General features: G+C 37.4%; 1 protein-coding gene across 1 annotated transcript; it reads right to left on the reverse strand.

Moving 5' to 3' along the window:
- Positions 1-16,719: 16,719 nt before the first annotated feature.
- Positions 16,720-17,499, reverse strand: LOC145665367 (uncharacterized). The gene has a single exon (XM_081732666.1). It carries the CDS (start codon positions 17,497-17,499, stop codon positions 16,720-16,722), a length of 780 nt encoding a protein of 259 aa, XP_081588792.1.
- Between the last annotated feature and the right edge of the window lie 1,597 nt (positions 17,500-19,096).

Consider the following 19,096-nt stretch of genomic DNA (forward strand, 5'->3'; position numbering starts at 1 on the left):
TATGCTTATGTAATACATTACAACCTTATGAACTTGTATAAGAAACAGAATGTTCTTAAAGTGAGAGACGAACTATACGAAACATCGGACTTTGAATCTAACTTGTCTGTTGACCCAACCTGAGACCACAGATAGCAAAGATTAGTGCCGTAGCTCTCACCAAAACGTCAAGGAAGTGCCTGACTCGATTAAATACTGACTGTGAGATGCAAAACAGTGATAAAGCATTTGATCAATTCGAAACAAAATATATTGTAGTAATAATTTATTGTATTTGTTAAGATAATAAACGTTATATTCTGTTTTTAAAATGACAGTCAAAGCAGAATGTATTGGATAATAACTGAGAAATTGTAAAATTTCAATTTCGGTACGATTAAATACATTCGTGCTGCTATGTGTTTCGTTATCTGTTAGGAGGTATTGAACAACTCTGATTCAAAGGAAGGAAATAAACTACTGTATAGTACTGAGGTTAATTTAATAGAGTTTAATTGTATAGGCAGTACTGAGGCTATTTGAGACAAAGTCTATTGCTGAAAGTATAATATAGGTTACTATTAGGGTTTTATCCCAGATATGTTATACCCACTGTAATAAGCCTCTCAACTCTCTATGTTATTATCAAACCTCTCATAACAGGAAGGATCCTGTTCCGGTCATGGGAAGCTTGTAATTGGGAGTGATTTATCAGACTTCGACTTGAAGAGCATGTTCGGCACGAGTAGTGAATTAATCGAACAGTTAAGCAAACTATCTAAAATTTCTAATAATGAAAATCATTCAAATTTCCTTATAGCTAATTTTATGCATTTATTCGGCATCCAAATCAATATGTACGAAAATATTCATGCAATATAACTTATATGCTCATGTACATCTAACATATTCATGCACATAAATCATGCAGATTACTTCCTTATATTAGTTGATACATCTTATATTTTGCAGGCATCATCATGCTTTTCGTTAATGATAAGAGACACATATAGAATACATGTTAGCCATCAGACTTAAAGAGATACGGAGAATTACATGTTTCTTAAATTACTTTAAATTCATAGATAGAAAAAGAATATCCATAATCAGACCATACGTTTCCCAGACGATTAATTACCGTAGATTCTATTCGTTTAATCTTATCAGAAATTCATTACGACGTAGCTTCACTTTTAATAACATATTATATCAAGACAAACCTTATTTCAGGGTTAAATTCCAAAGTTGGGCGTCCGTTTCCAGCAAAATTTTTAAAATTTACAGGAAAGATATGGATAATTTGATCGTTTGTGTGCTTGATAATATATAAGAGTCTCGAAAAATCTGTTTATTTGTTATATATATGCGGCTATAAACATGGGACTATACGGCGAGCGGAGGGAACTACTTGGCGCAAGGTAACCAAACAGTTGCATTGTGGGAAAGAAATGAGCATTTATGTTATCAACATGGCGAATGTACAAGGGAAATGAACTAATAGTTTTAACATTTGTGAAGCAATACGTTGATAACGAGCAAAATCTTTTAAAAGTTTGTGAAGAGCACGGATTAATGAACCTAATGACAAATTACACAAAGTGTGCAGAGGAGATAACAGCGAAAAGTGGACGCCCAACTTTGGAATAAATGCCTTATTTCATTTCATTAAATTCATATCTTTTAATGTTGGAAAACATCTCCGATCATATTCTAAATTCTCCCTTCTGATATGCCCTGGTAGTATGGCGATTAACTTTTAGATTCAAAACTTGTTGACATTTTGTCTGATGCTAATAATTTATCTTAATGCCTGCATAGATACAAATAAACACGCAGTCGTAGTAAAGTGCATGATGATTAATATATTGCATTATGTTCATAATCATGAATAATTTAGCTATGAAGTTCAGCAATCTAACATATCGAACATCGAGAGAAATTTAAGCTATTTAATGCATAATTACGTTTTCCAACAATTTACTCACAAAATTAATTAAACTTATAAACAATCTGTTATAATAATTTAAGTAGTCCGACGATATCACTTTTCTTTTGAATTATTAGAACAGCAAAGTATACTGTATTTAACCTTTCTTCTAAGAAACATACTTTGTTACAACTTATTCTCACCACTCATTAGAAGAAAAGAAGATGCATCTACTCAGTATTTAAAGAGATGACATGATCGCTAGTACATAAAGTTTATGAACATGAATGCAAAATTCTAATAAACTTTAATACATTAAAATAGCCTTCCGTAATTAAAATTAGACAAATAAGCAGGTTAATAATTAAACATTGAACACAACTATCTATTCAAAATAAAACTGGAACAGAATAAACAGTTTTAGTGGAAAGCTTCTGTGTTATAACTATATATCATGTTAATAAACGGTGCATGATATTATTCGTTTCATTGGTTATTTGTGCAATCTTACACTCCTTAACATATGTATTTCTACAGACGTATTAAATAATGCATGACAACTAAACCTTTGATCGTGATTTGCTTGGTTGCAGGATTGAACAGTTCAGAAAATTGAATTTCATATTATAGATTTTGAACGTAGTATTAAAACGATAACATTTCCACGAATTTTGAATTTAATATCTGTCCCTGGAGTTTCGAAGAAAAGGGGCAAAGCCCCTAAATGTATTACTTACAGGTTCATGTTATTTAGAAGATTAATTTTCAAAACTTCAGAAAATATTGCCTATTGTCTTGTAGCAGTGTAATTAATTATACTATTTTCTTCTTTTTCTTATTTAGTTTCAAGAGATTCGGACCAAATTCCAAGTTATGTTTACACAGTCTCCTGGTGTAGATTAAGAATAACGTCATCCTAAGAACTAATAACAAATATAATAAACGAACAATGAGCAAAACATTAACACATTTATGTAGGTGCAGGATTGTAATGCATACACCAAATGGTGGATCATTACACCACTGATGATTGAACCTGGAACACACGCATGGAAATCATTAGCGCTAGCAAATTAACTACGAAGAGGTACATCATGCCATAATTCTAAGTCAAGAATAAAGGCGAAAAATAAGAAGCGAAAACGAAAGACTGTACGATAATAATACTTTCACAATTTTAATTTCACATTATTTATTTCGATACTTTCGAGACGAGACAGAGACTTGGCCTTCGAGACTGAGACCGAGATCGAGACAAGCATCTGTTGACCGAGACGATACCGAGAGCGAGACGGCGATTTTTGACTCGATACGAGATCGAGACCGAGACCGCTACTTCTCAACTGAGACGAGACCGAGACTGTACAAAGTCTCGTCTCGATACCATCCCTACATAAGTTGCTTATATTGTCCATAGCACTTGACAGCCTGATTTTACATTACAAAATGTTCGCAAGATGTAGCTCAGGAATTCAAAAACGTTGAACTCCTTCGTGGCTAAGCGGTTAGCGTACGCGCCTTTGGCGTGGGACACCCGGATTCGATTCCCTGCGGGAGTTCATGTGGTTCGGATCCCATGTTAATCAATAGGTCCCGTCTCATATAGCCTCGCTGCTGAAAGAGACGATAAACTCAAAATAAAATCAACTCAACTCAAAAACGCTCTAACAAAGTCAAAATGTACTGGTCATGGATATTTTAACAACGAACTTTAACTCTTACTGTTATCGACTGTTAATGTACTTTTTAAGTCTGTAAAAATGAAATGAAATGAAATCATTGTTTTATGACGACTAGGTTAAAGGAAATGGTGATGGTGAGAAAAATTGAAATGATGGAATGAAGAAAGTGGGAGGAAACGCACACAGTTTGTGTAAAACATAAAGCTCACTTTGCGCGAGCTGGTGTTGAACCAAGGACCCCATGCACCAGAGGTGAACGCTCTAGCACTGAGCCACGGTGGCCCCACCTTTGAAATTGGCGTTAAAATGTTTAAATACAGTAAAGCCTGTCTTTAGCGGAATCAAACAGGACTCTCAAACATTTCTGTTAAAAATAGGTTTCCGGTTATGTAAAAAAAAAAAAAAAAAAGGCATGCATATAATTAACATACTGAGATAAGACGAGAGAATCATAGTTAATTTCAAGTATTTACAGTTAATTTACAGTATTTATTCCTATTACGAATTAATACAAGCAAAGCTTACAATCAACAGAAAAATACTGTATCACGTTAACTTAATTTTTCCAATAGTCAAGGAGGGTTTTCCATACACATCGCTGCTTGGCTGCTCAACTTTGCGCAAAGACTTTAGCCTGAGAAACCACACTAATCATATCAGTATCATTTCGACGTAAGATAAATGTTGCAGTTCCTTTAAACATTTGACAGAATCTTGATAAATCTTTGGCCTTCACTCTTCTTCCAGTTCAATGCCTTATTTTTCTTCTTCGTCCACCTCCTTTTCTCCTTTCAGAGTTTCCGTATAATTCTCAATTAATGCATGTATATCCACCGTGTCTGCGTCAGTTTGCACATCACTGTCTAGTTAGCTAAAATATATATCTAACCTCTCATACGATGTCTAAAAACTTTCTAAATGCTCCACTCCGAAACTTGAAATTTTCCTTTAAGAGGCGTATTTTGACTTCAGTTGTTTCCGGTCAATGAAAGAATTTATCACGATTTTCAGTAGTATTTTTTAATAAAGGGTCCGTTGAAGATAGATTTTACTGTATATGTATTTAATTAAGTATGATTCAAAATACTCTGATACAATGAATCTTCAAGTAACAAACTTAAAAATTAAGAACAGTAGCATTCTTCTTCAGACTTTAAATATTTTATACCGATCTGTGACGCCAAAAATTTAAGAAGATAATTTCAATTCTTAAATGAATGAGTTAATCACAGACCTATTCCCTTTAATCTGTTAACTAATACTCTGTACATACCGAAGGAATTGACAGCTGCATTCTGTGTAGACGTCTACCTCCAGAGTATATTATCTCTGTATTCATCTGTAACAAATCAAGGGGAAAATTGTAGACAAAATCTCAGTCGAAAGATTGTGATGGTGTATATTGTCTATGTATGTAGGTGTGCTTGCGAGTGTTTTGTGCGTTATGTGTGTGTGTGCTCAGTTCCATTCGTGAGAGAATTCCAGATGCGGAAATTAATGGTACGAGGGCGACCCCGGAAATTATAACTTCTTCAAGCAGAAGAACCCGAATCCTATTAACTAATCTCTCTCTATTTCTCTTTCTCTCTTGCTCGCTTACCTTCGTCTCTCTCCCCCCCTTCTGCATCATCCCTCCTCCCACGAGACTCTCATTGCCAGCTTTCACGCCACCATCACCCCTTGTACTACTAAACTTCGGTTTGGGTACTACTGTATTTCAAGCTTCTTTTCTTTTCTAGAAATTTCTCTCTTGCGCTGTCTCTATCTTTTCTCTCCTAACTCCCTCAAAACAACAGCACTACTAATACACTTCATCCTCTTGCATCTAGGCTCTTGCTAGCCTTCCTTTTACGCTTTTAAAGCTTGACAAAATTGTCTCAAAAAAATCCGCAAAACTTGCTTTCATTCCTTCTCCATTTCCCTCCGGAAGTGCTGCAGATTAAACTTCCAATCTGCTAATTGCTACGTCATACTACTTGCTTTCTTCCCTTTTCACTAATGTCAGAGAAGAGAACTGCCCGAAGGACAGGAAAATAAATCTAACATGAATGAAGATACCATTTTACGGGTTTAAAGTGACTCGCTCAACTCAGGAACTGCCATTTATTATTTGACAATGCGTATGAGAAATCATGATATTTGATGAAGTTCAAAATCCTCGTAATGTAGAGACAATTTACATTACATTTGAACGAAGGAACAACGTAAGATCCGTCTCAACGTAAACTCTTACGTAAAAGTACAGCTTTTTAGCTCACATACTGAAATTTAAAAAGAAAGAGAAAAGAAACTAACTTTTGAGTTATACTATTTCGGGCCATTATGCAACTCCGAAGTTATAATGGACGAAATCCACTATTTAATGCGGTTTCCGAACGACAACTGGAGCATCACATGGTCCCTGATTCGATTCCTGGTGAATGGACATTGTGCGGATTATAGGCCTAATGATTCAGATTTTACCTTAAACCGTAGGTTCACGTGGTCTCATGTAGTCTCATGTAGTTTCGGTGCTGTAAATGGACAATAAACCAACAAACAATCAACCAAAATGCGATCGGGGTTTTAATCCGGGCCAGTTGACAGGAATACAGACAGACACCAGATTCGTCCTCACAGTGTAGGTCTTTTATCACCACACTATATGAGTATAATAAACTTCTTATGTACTTAAAGAATATGACTAACGTTACCATTTTCTGTAAGATGTTATTTAACCTTGCTGTAAAATGCTATAAGGCTATTAAGAAATATTTGAATGACTTATTAAATGAAGAGCAGAAAACAGATACTTGCACCTGAGTATGTGGCAGGTGTGCTGCAAAGGGTTACCTAGTTACAATGTACATCGCCGCAAATCTCTCTTCAACATTGTAGGGGACGGGTAAGACCGTTTCCATATTTTTTAAGCGATGCTAAAAAATATTTATGAAGTTCAAAAACAATGCTGTGGAGGATCAGGGGAGCAGAGATGTATTCAACATTGCAAAGTGGGCAGATTTGTAGCTTATTCTATTAAAGGGGGGGGGGGTTAAGATGGTACACATTACCGATATTCTTTGAACAGCTCCATATGACACATATTCACCCCTTGTAGATACTGTATTGTCCAAGTATATCCCAGATATATATATAAAATGTGCAAAATGTATGTCATTACTTTGTTTTCGAACTGTTTACCGAGAAGAAGTGTTTTAAATATGTCATACTAAATACTGTTTTTAGAGAAGTAACGCTTTTGGACATGCCAAGCACACTTTATAAACACTATTTCATCAAGTTTCCTCTCAACATCTGCACTAAATGTGTTTCAATGGTGTTTTATTTTTTACAGTGTAGATGAATCTGATTTCTGAGGTGAACCTATTGCATATAGACCCTATCAATCAATTTCAAGGGACATCAATTTCATCTCACTTCCTTTTGTGACAGTCGGACACAAATCATCACATTTATCACCGAACAATACATTTCAAATCGAACAATTGAGGGGACATTTACATACTTGATATCCCTTATTTTATGGTTTTGTATTTTAGAAAGATCAATAGGTACAATATTATGTATACATTCTTCTACTTGCTAATATTTTATGTATTTTATTGACAACACCATCTATTGGTAACAATTTATAGACATCTGAATATGTTATTAGTTGGTTTCTTGGTCGATTGTAGTAAAAAATTCCTTTTTAACTTTGTAAGACGATAAGAATCCACACCATTCCTCGAGTTCGTATTTGAGGCCAAGTATCTGTAGAAATACCACGTCTTAGCCACTCAACCACGAAGGTAAATAAGACTTTATTATATCATAAGGTGGGATCAGTAAGGATTTTCTTTCGCTTCTTTAGCCAAATATATATATTCGACACCTTTATTTCTATTTTGGTCCTTGAGCAAGAATTATGTCTCTGTTCGAAAGATTTATCCGATATGTTTAGCCACGAAAAAAAACTGAGTGTCGGTGCTGTGTTACAATATTAGAATGACACAAAGATTATGAGAAGTTTTTGATTCGATCCTAGTCCATGTGACTTTGTGATGACAACAGCGGACTTTTAGGCGTTCCTATTACCTCCTACATTTGGATCACATTTGGGTACTATCAATTGTTTCATAATAATCAGTCAACTGCTCTTTTTCTGGCTTACAGTGTATTTAGATGTGTTCAAATTATTAGACTCAACATTCAGTTTCGGAATATTTTACTGTTCTTACAATATTACGTGAGAAAATACGTTCGAACTTAGACGAAATTACTACTTTGTAATTCTGTCCTAATTTCTAGTGGGTGTGGCATATCCTTTTCAATATCAATAAAACAAATGCGTACGTAACTTTCAAATATAAAAGTGTCTATATCCAAATTGGAAACAAAAAATGAGATGGAATACTTACAAGAAAATTATCTCTCACACAAATACTAATATTTCTTATGAAATCCCTTATTCTTTATGAAGACTTTCATCCTTTGTGGCATCCTATGTACGAGTTTAGCACATTTTGCCTTCAATTGAGCATCGTGATACCACAAATTGTTAATCTTCTTGATCAATTGAAGTTTGGTTGTAATGTGCCTCTTCTCTAGCTTTTCGTTCACAAGCTCCAGAAGTTTTCAATCAGGTTCATATCAGGATTAGTGCCTGGCCACGGAAGAACACTAATTTCGTTGTCCTCGAAGAATTTTGTCACAGCTTTGACCCGGTGGCATGGGGCTTCATCATGCATAAAGATGAATTGTACGTCATCAAACCAGAGTGCAGCCTGGGAAAGCAGTTCCTCTTGAAGAACTTGTTGGTATTAGTCGTGTTTCATTGTCCTCTCTATACTATATACAGTCTTCCAGGCCCGAAGACAGAGATCACACCCCAGACCATGACTGAAGTAGGATGCGTCACGGTTTATTAAAGACATTCCAACTTGAATTCCTACCAAGTTAAGGTCACACATATTATGAACACTCATCAGACACAAAGATACAATATTCGTCACTGAAACACACTATTCTCCAATCGTCTGCAGTCCAATATTCTAGGCCCCGTACCCATTCGAGGCGCTTCTTTGCCATGATTGGAGTAGACTCTAATTTTTGTTTCCTTTCTTGACAGTGTGCTTTGATTCCCTCGGCACAAAGAATCCTTCGAACACTTTCAGGCGAAATGTCTGCGCCATACTCAGCCATTTTTATGCTTAAGTATTAGAAGTTGCACTTCTGTTTCCCAGAGCTAATCTTTTTAGTTTTTTGATACCTTTTAGCGATAGCTTTGGTTTCCGCCCCACACTTCCCAACCCTATTTCGGCTCTTGTTCATTTCAACAGAGATTCTACTCACAGATTTCTGTTCTATCCCAACTCTACTAGCAATGCATTGCCGTGTATATCTTATTTCCACCAGAAGTATTTTGTTAACTTCCATTTTACGCGGAGAAAAGTCTTTTCCTTGTCCCATTATGCTGCAATTACAGAACTACACAGAATAAAAGATCGTTACACGAAACATGCCACGATCATTTTAAAGTGGCCCATTCGAACTGTTGAACGCTTTGAATGTTGTTAACTTCTTACGACAGCAATCACAACACTTCAGTCTGTAATTTGTTGATAAGATCCACAATAGCTATCTACAACTGAAACACCACTTTCAGAATCCACCCCGCTTTCACTAATACCATCTGCTGTTCAACGCTGATGTCACCACTTCAACTGTACAGTAAAGAAATGAAGGATCCTATATTGGTGGTTTAACCATTAAATTAAATGTTCTAGAACTCTGAAATTAGGACTCTTACATCAATTTTGCATGTTTCGAGCTTGAGTCTAATAATTTGAACACGTCTGTAATCATAAGAAGTACGAGAGTGGGCTGATGATTTCTCAGCCCGACCCAGAACTACTTGAGCTGCAGGTATGAAAGTGTGAGGCTATTCAACATAGTCCCATCGAAGGTCACACACTTGGCACTTCGATGTTGCAACTTTTTCTCCAACCCCTCAAAAAGAAAAAGATTTCTCAAGGTCTGCAAAAAACTGTTCCGCAGCTGTTATCACCTCTTCATCACTGTGAAATTTCTGTCCTCTCAGAGCTGTTTTGAGTTTTGGAAACATATAATAATCAGAAGGGGCAAGATATGGCGAGTAAGGTGGGTGGTCAATGCACTGAAACCCTAGGTCCCTCAGAAAATCCATTGTTCTGCCAGCCTTGTGGGAGGGAGCATTGTCTTGCAAGAACAAGACACCTCGTGTCAACATTCCCCGGCGCTTTTCTTTAATAGCGTCCTTTACCTTAGCCAGCGGACTGCAGTAATACTCTGCAGTTATGGTTTGGCTCTTTGGAAAGTAGTCTGAGAGCAAAACACTATCCTTATCCCAGAATATTGAAGCAAGCACCTTCCCTGCGGACTTTTGTGCTTTGAATTTTTTGGGCCTTGGAGATCCTGAGTGGCGTCATTCGCATGACTGCTGTTTGGTTTCCGGATCAAAGTAATGTAACCATGTTTCATCCTGGGTAACAAACCCATTCAAAAAATCGTCCTTGGAGTTCGCAAAATTAGTAAAATCACCTGCGATAATCTCACAGGTTTGCGTTTCTGATCCGCGTTCAAACGTTTCGGAATCCATTTCGCAGAAAGCTTGCGCATGTCCAACAGATCATGGATTATTGTCCAACACGTTCTTTGGATATGTGCACTTTGGCAGCTATCTCCTGAAGCGAAATCCGTCTGTTGCTCAAAATCTGGTCCACTTTTGTCGGAGTTGACACTGACACTGGTCGGCCACAACTGTCACCATCTTCTGTTGAAAATTCACCACGCTTGAAGTTCGCACACCATTTCTTCACAGTGGAGTATGAAGGGCACTGTCCACCCAATGTGTCTAACATGCAACCATGGATTTCCTTGGGCGGCTTCTGTTGCAGGAAGAAGAACTTCATTACACCTCGCAATTCCTCTTCGGTGAATTTGACATCTGGCTCCGCCATGGTTCATCCAATTACCTGTAAAATAAAAACCGTTCATGGTAGAATCGTGAAATTTGGTACTTAAACATATAAAAGATCAACATTTCACATGACATCAATTACATCAGGGTAGTACATTCGGAAGGGGTTCGGGCCGAGAAATTATCAGCCGACCCTCGTAATTTCAAATTTTTATTCCCTTTTTTCCTTCACAAAAATATGGTACTCGCATCAGAAGCGCTCATCATTGACAGTGAGTAGTGTACTGTTGCGCTCGTATGATAAATTATCTTAGGCCATAACACTTAGCTAAGTAATTTCCTACTAGCAAATTAGTAGTAATTGAAATATAAAACAATCAAGTCACCCATCATCCTGACACAATCAAGGATGGACACATTTTATGATGCTTTTTCTCTACATAAATAAAGGCACTAATAGAAAATATTTAAAAAAAACACTCATGTCCAAAATTATTGTCGCATGTCTATAAATATGTAGTTGTAGGAATATAATTTGACAACGAATTCGTCCGGTATTTCTTATAATGTTAGTATAATCGGCAAAGACACGTATGTGGCAAATTTCATGTCAAAAAAGCAGTAAATAAGAACAATAAAACGAAAATAAAACTTTCTTGTCCATTAGCAACATTTTGTTTTACTCATTCTAATTTTTGTATTTATAATTCTTTTCCTATGAAATTTACCACAAATATACATTTCCCGATTATACACATAGTATCAGTATTAAAAGTATCCTGCAAAATCATTAACAAATTATATTCTTACAAGAAGACTGTTATAGATATGCGACAATCATTTTGAACATGAATGTACATTGCAGATAATAGGTGTCCCAAAATTCAAGCAAGATTTTGAATTTTGCGCCATTTGTGCGGTAAGGTGTTGCCACAAGCAAAGCGACAGAGTGACAGCTGACAGTTCAGGGTTATTAAAAATGGAACTCTACAGGCAAAAACATTGCATTTTCGTGGTTGAGCAATATTTTAAAAATAATTGTTTGGCAGCTACAGTTCGCAATTTTCGTACCAAAAATGGTTGGAATAGTCATTAACTGTGAAGAGTGTACTTGTAAAAATTCAGGGAGATTTGATTAATTTGTGATCTTAAACACTCTGCCCGTACTTCAACAGGTCGTTCAACACAAAACATCGAAGTAGTTCCTGAAAGTACACGAACATTAATTCTGCACCGTTGTCAAGAATTGGACATTTTCTGGTCGTGTAATTTCCCGTTTTAATGATCAGAATTGGCTTCTCAAATTATGCGATTTTACGCCGTTGGACTTTTTTCTTTGGGGCGTTTTGAATTCCGAGATTTATGCCAACAAGTCCATGACCACCCACGTTTTGAAGGAGGAAATTGAGCGCTGTATTAACGAAATTTAGCCACATTTAGCCTATGCAAAAATGTTCATGGTAAATATGTTAAGAATATGTTAAGAATACGTGAACTTGAATATGTTAAGAATACGCTGATGAAGAAAACGTCATTGCCGCTTCCTGTTTAGCTACCTAGTTACAAAAAAAAAAAAAAAAGATTTGACCGGGATATATAAATAAGTTTACGTGGTACTCGGCCGCCTCTGAAAATGATATCTTTCGCTTTCGGATATAACCATAACAGTTTAAGAAATACTTGTAAATATCTTTTTTTCATTTTTCCAAGAATAAAATTAGAGATATTGTACTACAAGAGAAACAATAACAAAGCGACACTCTACAACAACCGATATAACGATATTTTATTTTTGGGGCGAACAGATATATGTCAATCTTTTTGAAGGACACTTTCTTCTCCTTGAATATCCTGCCCGAAAGAAATTAAAATACACATATTTTTACCAAAAGCTCCCTCGAGACATTCACTTCTATTTCTGAAGTGCACAAACGGAACTTGTGATGACGGACAATAAAGCAGATTCTAGTTTCTCTCAAAGATGCCACTTCCAGGGGGTAGGGACTGGTTGGGTTTAGACACTGTTAACGGTCTTAGGTGATACTGGTTTACTGTTAGTAGCGTTAGCATGTATAGAAAAGACCAGCGAAAGTAAAGAAAAGTGATAACTGTTAGCAGACCTCGCTTGAGGTTTAAGTACTTAAAAGAGAGAGAGAAAAAAAGAACTAAATTTTAACCAGTCAATATTTTGAAATAACTACATTTCCCACTGTGAGGTGCAAGGAGCAGTACATATTTACTATGCACGCTAGGCAACAGCACCAACACAAAATACTAATTTAAAGGTGGTGGAGTGACGTGGGATGATTAACTGAATTTAATTATTAATGAAGATTAGTGAATAAAGCTCCTAATTATGCAAATTTCCACTTGGAGTGTCAAAGGTGATCTTCTGCTGGAGCCGCCACTGCCACACTTGATATCTTTAGAGCATGAGAAAAACAAACAAAAACTAAATCATCTCAGGGTTTACTTTCAAAATACCTCAGGGATTTTCTGACGACAGCTATGGTCTCAGCAGCTACTTGTAAAGAGTATGCCGAATTCAACAAGATTAAATTTAAAAAAAATAATTTCAAACAAACAGGTAGTAGCCTGTTATGTACCCTTTACACTCATAGCTGTGTCTCTTTGGTTCTCTGGGCGTAAGCCTTCCTGGGCCCCATTCAGGAAGGTGGTCAGAAATACTAGAGAAAAGGAGTAACGTTTCCTTAACTCTCAATCCTGGAAGAAAACATTTGGATTTGCAATAGGGTACTCACCACACAGGAAAACAGAAACCCTCTCGCTACTGGTAGATGATAACAATTTATTTTCAGCTTGACGAGCAGAAATTGGTGATGAAACACACACACTGATTTCATTGATACACACTGTTAGAAAATTTTACGAACACACTTACTTTTCGATGGTGCACCATTTAACCACACTGATAGATTTATATATATATATATATATATATATATATATATATATATATATATATATATATATATCACACTTAGAACACAGATTAAATTTTATACAATTGAGATCTGTATGACCTCTAAAATTGTAAGCAGTATGCCCACAGAAAAATGCTCCTCATGTTTGAAAGTTTATTGTCTCTCACAGTCTCTATAACGAGGTGAGGAGTACGGAAACTTGAAACATATATATATATTTTTTAAATCAATGCTGAATCTAGTTCCACAGTTCCATATTGGTTTGCTTAACCGCACACAAGGTCCACTGTCTCGATAGTCTCTGCAATGTAGGAGGGATCTTGAAATGTTATATGAAGGTATTCTGACGTTCTAATGTTTCTGATGTTGAACAGTTTCTGGAGTTCGATGACGTAATTAAATAATGACGCCAAATATGGTCAAACTCCCACAAAAGTTAGCCAACACAGATTTAAGACAAGTTTGTTGTTCTCCTTTGAAAAGTTCAGGAGTGCTCTGTCATGTTACTGTGACAGGCAAAATGATCTCCAATGAGACCCGTAAAACTATTAACTCATGTCGTGTAATTGGCTGTAGTGCCAATGCACTATATGAATGTTACTAGAGCAGCATTATGCTGGTAGTTTTAACTAAACATGGCCAGAATAGCCACAATCAGGTGTATGATAGTGTACTGGTAGTAATTTGATGTGAATCACGAAGTAATTTAGAATTCCAAACAAATTGCAAAGTTTCTTGTCCACTTCTAAAATATCTCACATTGTTGGTTTGTGAGCACTAACTATTTCTCAAAAGATACTTCTATCACACCCGATTTCGCGATACATGTGTATTCATGTATTTAATTCATCAGAGCTCCTGGGAGACGACATCTGCACCGCTCTGGGATCTGATACCTCAACACCTCAGAACTTTAGAATCAACTAACCCTCACAATGTCCACCAAAACCTTGTAACCTCCGTGAATTCCAGGAAATTCAAGGACTCGCTCTTCCCAGAATAACCACAAAGTTTTGATAGCTGGAGGCTAAACTGTGGGTGGTCTGTGAAGTAAGCAACACTTGGGACCGCCAAAGTTCTCTTGTGAAGAGCAACCCACTCCAGATAGGTGCTGCCCTCATAGAGACAAGCGGCAACTTCGAAACCTCCTGTCCAAAACAATAGTCCATGACAGGAATATTATACACAAAACTTATTTCACTTGTAGTAATTATACAAACAATAGTAACACATGATTATACACACATTAAGGTAGCATAATATATACAGAATGTAATTATATCAATATTTACAGATGCCATCACTCATTGTACGCGTAGGGAACCTTTTTTCCATTGGCCTACCTAAGTGCGTCTGCTAAATCCGGCAGCCATCATGCCAGGAAAGAGAGAGATGGAAGCATCTGTTGTTATAAGTAAATTTTGACAATAACACAAGATCTAAATGTCTTGTACGTAGGGAAACACGATGACAAAAAAATCATGAATTTTAATGGTCTTTCCAAGAACTTGTGAGTGTAATACGGTAATATTAATAAGTTACACATAGAAATAGTCAAAATAAATACAAGATTTCAAATACGCATTGCATTCTGGGAGAAAGAGAGCTAGGCCAGTCCGCTGACAATAACGGTTGATGCTTCGAGAGACGCATCGAGCTTGAGACTTGTGAGATTCTTTTAAAATGTGTGAAAATGACACGTATAGAAATTGGAAATCTATCGTAGCGACGCTAAAAATTTTATGACTTTTTCAACAAAGCCTGGAGTGCATCTGTAAGCAATGTTTCCATCTAGATTCTCTATACAGAGGAAGTTACCAGTATACTTCCTATAAACAATCCTTCAGTCTTCCTTGTTTATCTAGGGTTTTCTCCTTCCAGTAGTAGTCAACGACCTCACACAGACTCTCAGCTCAGAACGCTGTCGCCAAGAGAAGAAAAAAATCTCTGTTCGAGCTCTCTCTGCATCATGAAGCTCAAGACTTCTATACATGAAGTAACTAAATATGATATTATTTCTTTTATATTCTTTATATGCTGAATATTTAAATCCACTGATGCATGTAATTATATACATCCAATTTCCCATTTATGAGATGCACGCAACAAGTTAATGCTTTCATAAACTATGAAGGAATAAACTTACATACATGAATAAAATATATATCAAAAGCATATTAATAATATCGTATTACGCTCTGTGTTTACCCAATAATTATGCATAATAGTTACATGATATGCGAATGAAGGTTAATTAATCAGCAATTAATTTATTCACAAATTATCATAAATTACCATTTTAATAGGGAAATGTGCACTCATCTGCATTTTGATATGCAGATGAAGGTGAGGGCACTCGGCCTTCCACAATTCCCCCCTTTGATACTAGGTGCTGTATTTACTAATACAGGACGTAGATCAACAGGGTGCACATTTCATCTTACTGTAAACAAGTTTCAGTATATTACCTAACACACACAAGAAAGAAAAAGAAAAAAGCATAATTACTACAACGATAAACAGCATAACTAAATATTGAGAACTCAGGTAGCCCTAACTTAAACTACACATGAATACAATGTTCTCCAATAATACACAATACACCAAATTACACTAGGCACTAAAACACTATAGCACTAACACTATATACACTACAGTGGTCACAGTTAGGTATTGGATGCTTGTGGTGTGATTTCGTTGTCCGGCTCCCCTATACCAGTACCACCAGTAGTTTCTTCCCTGGATACATACTTCTTCAGTAAGAAAGCGTTTCTGGTCATCTTGACCTCATTCGTTGCTGGGTCTGTTAGTGTGTACATATTCTTGCCAGATGATGCAACGATCTTCCATGGACCAGAAAATAAGAGAAGGAGTTTCTTTGAAACACCTGCTAGAGGATCCGACTTCGGAAATACTCTAGATAGTACAAGATCACCCACATTGTACACTATTGTACGGTGTGACTTGTCGAAGTTACGTTTTCGTGCAGCAGCATTTTTCTTATGGTTTCTTCTTGCTACATCAATATAATACTGCACGTCATGGCGTTGTTCCACTTCTAGGATTTCAAATATACGTGCTAGATTGGCCAAAATGGCATTCATAAGCTGACACGCCAGTGGTTAGGTGTTTCGCCGAATTTAAACACTTCTCTATTTTCTCCAAATATTTGGGCCACATTCTGTGGTTGTCATGACACAATTTACGTAGCAAACGTACAGTTGCCTTAACAGCTACTTCCGTCATTTAAGGTGACCCTCTGTCTGTTAAGACGAGTTCCATACTAGGACTCAATTTTAGATATTCTTTAAGCTTTCTTACTGCGGTGGTAGTGTTAGCCTTTCTACATGCATACAATCCCACTAGTTTGGAGAATGCATCGTAGAATACAAGTACGTAGTGGACTCCCCCAATTCCTTTTGTAATTGGCCCAAGCCAATCGACACATACCAAGTAGCTTGGCTTCTTTACTATGACGGAATTCAGTGGTCCCGGACGATAACACTGGGGTGTGGTGCTCTTCTGACACAATTTGCAGGAAGCACAGTATTTCCTCACTCTTGCTCTCATTTTTGGCCATACAAAGAATTCTGTCAGAAGTGGAAGTAGCTTACTAGCCGACATGTGCCCCCGATATGAATGATAATAATCGAGCAAGGGAGCTACTAACACTTCTGGGATGCAAATTCGAACTCCTTCCCGGTCACGTTTACACAAACGTCCGTTCAGCACTTCGAACGGGTGGCAAGCACCGTTCACTCGTGGTGAGTTCGTCTTCTCTTCAACTTCTCTCTTGATTTTCCCATAGACTGGATCAGAAGACTGCATCTCTGTCAGTATGGCAATCATCTTCCTCAACTCACACGGGATCTCTGTGAGGATGGTCATCAGTGACTCCTGGATGATAATCTTCCTTGCAACACTGAGGTCTTCTTCTCTGTGAGGAGGGTACCTTGAGTGATAGTCACTCAAATTTTCGTTGGACTTGACAAACTCGAATTCGAAGTTGAAATTCGACAGTAGCATAGCCCACCGGCTAATGCGCTGGTTTGTAAGCCTGCAATATAGAAAGAATTTCAGAGCAAGGTGGTCGCTGCGAATCTTAAATTTTGTCCCAACAAGGTACTGCTTGAATTCACAACCCCATCAATGAGTCCAGCGAACTCCTTTTCTGTTACCGAGTAATTTTTCTCCGCCGCATTAAACACACGTGATGTGAAACCGATAACACGAATATCGTCATTATCATCACGCTGGTACATTAAAGAGGAGCACGCGAAATCACAAGCATCAGACTCCAAAATTAGTTGTTTGTCAGGCAGGACGCTCTTGAGCACTACTTCCTCCTGGAAGATCTCTTTGATCTTTTCCATCGCTGCCTGATGTTCGGGTTCCCATTTGAACCTCACATTCTTCTTCAGCAGACTGAACAGCGGATATAGAACTTCCGAGTACATTGTGCTGAAGCACCGGTAATATTGACAGTAACCTATAAATGATCTGAGTTCTTTCACATTTCTAGGTGTCCTGAAATCTAACACCGACTTCACTTTCTCCGGATCTTTACCGATACCGTGTTGAGAAAGCTCGAAACCAAGTATGTTGAGTTTCTTTCTCGCGAAATTACATTTCTTCAGCCTGAGAGTTAGGCCACCTGCAGTGAGTAAACCCAACACTCTGTCCAAGTGTTCCAGGTGTTCGCTGAAGCTTCTGTCGGCCAAAATCAGGTCGTCGACATATTGGCCGCAGTACTCACGTGCTTCAGTCCCAATAATCATATCGAGTGCACGAACACATGAGGCAAGACCTTGTTTGGTGCCAAAAGGTAGTTTTTAAAACACGTAGGAAATTCCTTCGTGTAGAAAACCAAGATATTTCTAATCACACTCTTTAACTTTAATTTGTAGAAACATTTCCGTTGCATCCACGCAACTGAACCAAGATTTGTCGCAGATGTCTTGGAGAACAGACGAGGGAGGCATGGGCCGGTCGGATAAATCCCCTGAAATCTTAGCCAAAGCTCGACCGTCGATACAAACGCGTATACGCCCATCGATCTTCGCAGTTACAACCAAAGGATTAATGTACGCTGTAGGTTGTTTACGTATCACTCCCCATGCTAGCCATCTCGAAATTTCATTGGATACTTGGTTGCGATAACGCTTAGGGTAAGGATACAACTTGGTCTTTATGGGACGTTCGTCCGTTACTCCGATCTCATGCTCGTAGTTAACTATGCAACCAGGCTTGACATCAAATAATGCTTGATGCTTGACCAGCACAGCTTTTAAACTCTCTCTCTGTGTGTGGCTGAGAGATCTGAGTAGCTCGATACAAATTCATCAATGTCTGAATGGAAGGCGCGAGTCTTCACTTTCATCCACTCTTCTGGTGGGAATACATAATTTGCCAATTCTTGGGTACTTGGGAAACGTCCATCATCCAAGTTTGGTGCACGAGTTGCCTTCTCTCTCGAGGTCTTACACTCCTCTGGTGCATTCACCCTTATGGCCTTCCGTCTACCATCTGGCGGGAAAAAATCAAAATTTACATTTTCAATCTCATCCATTATAGAAAATGGCTTGCAGCACTCACCATTCCACTCAATACATCGAACTACTAG

This window comes from Thermobia domestica, chromosome 11 (genome assembly GCF_964235325.1).
Source record: "Thermobia domestica chromosome 11, izTheDome1.hap1.1, whole genome shotgun sequence".
NCBI lineage: Eukaryota > Metazoa > Arthropoda > Insecta > Zygentoma > Lepismatidae > Thermobia > Thermobia domestica.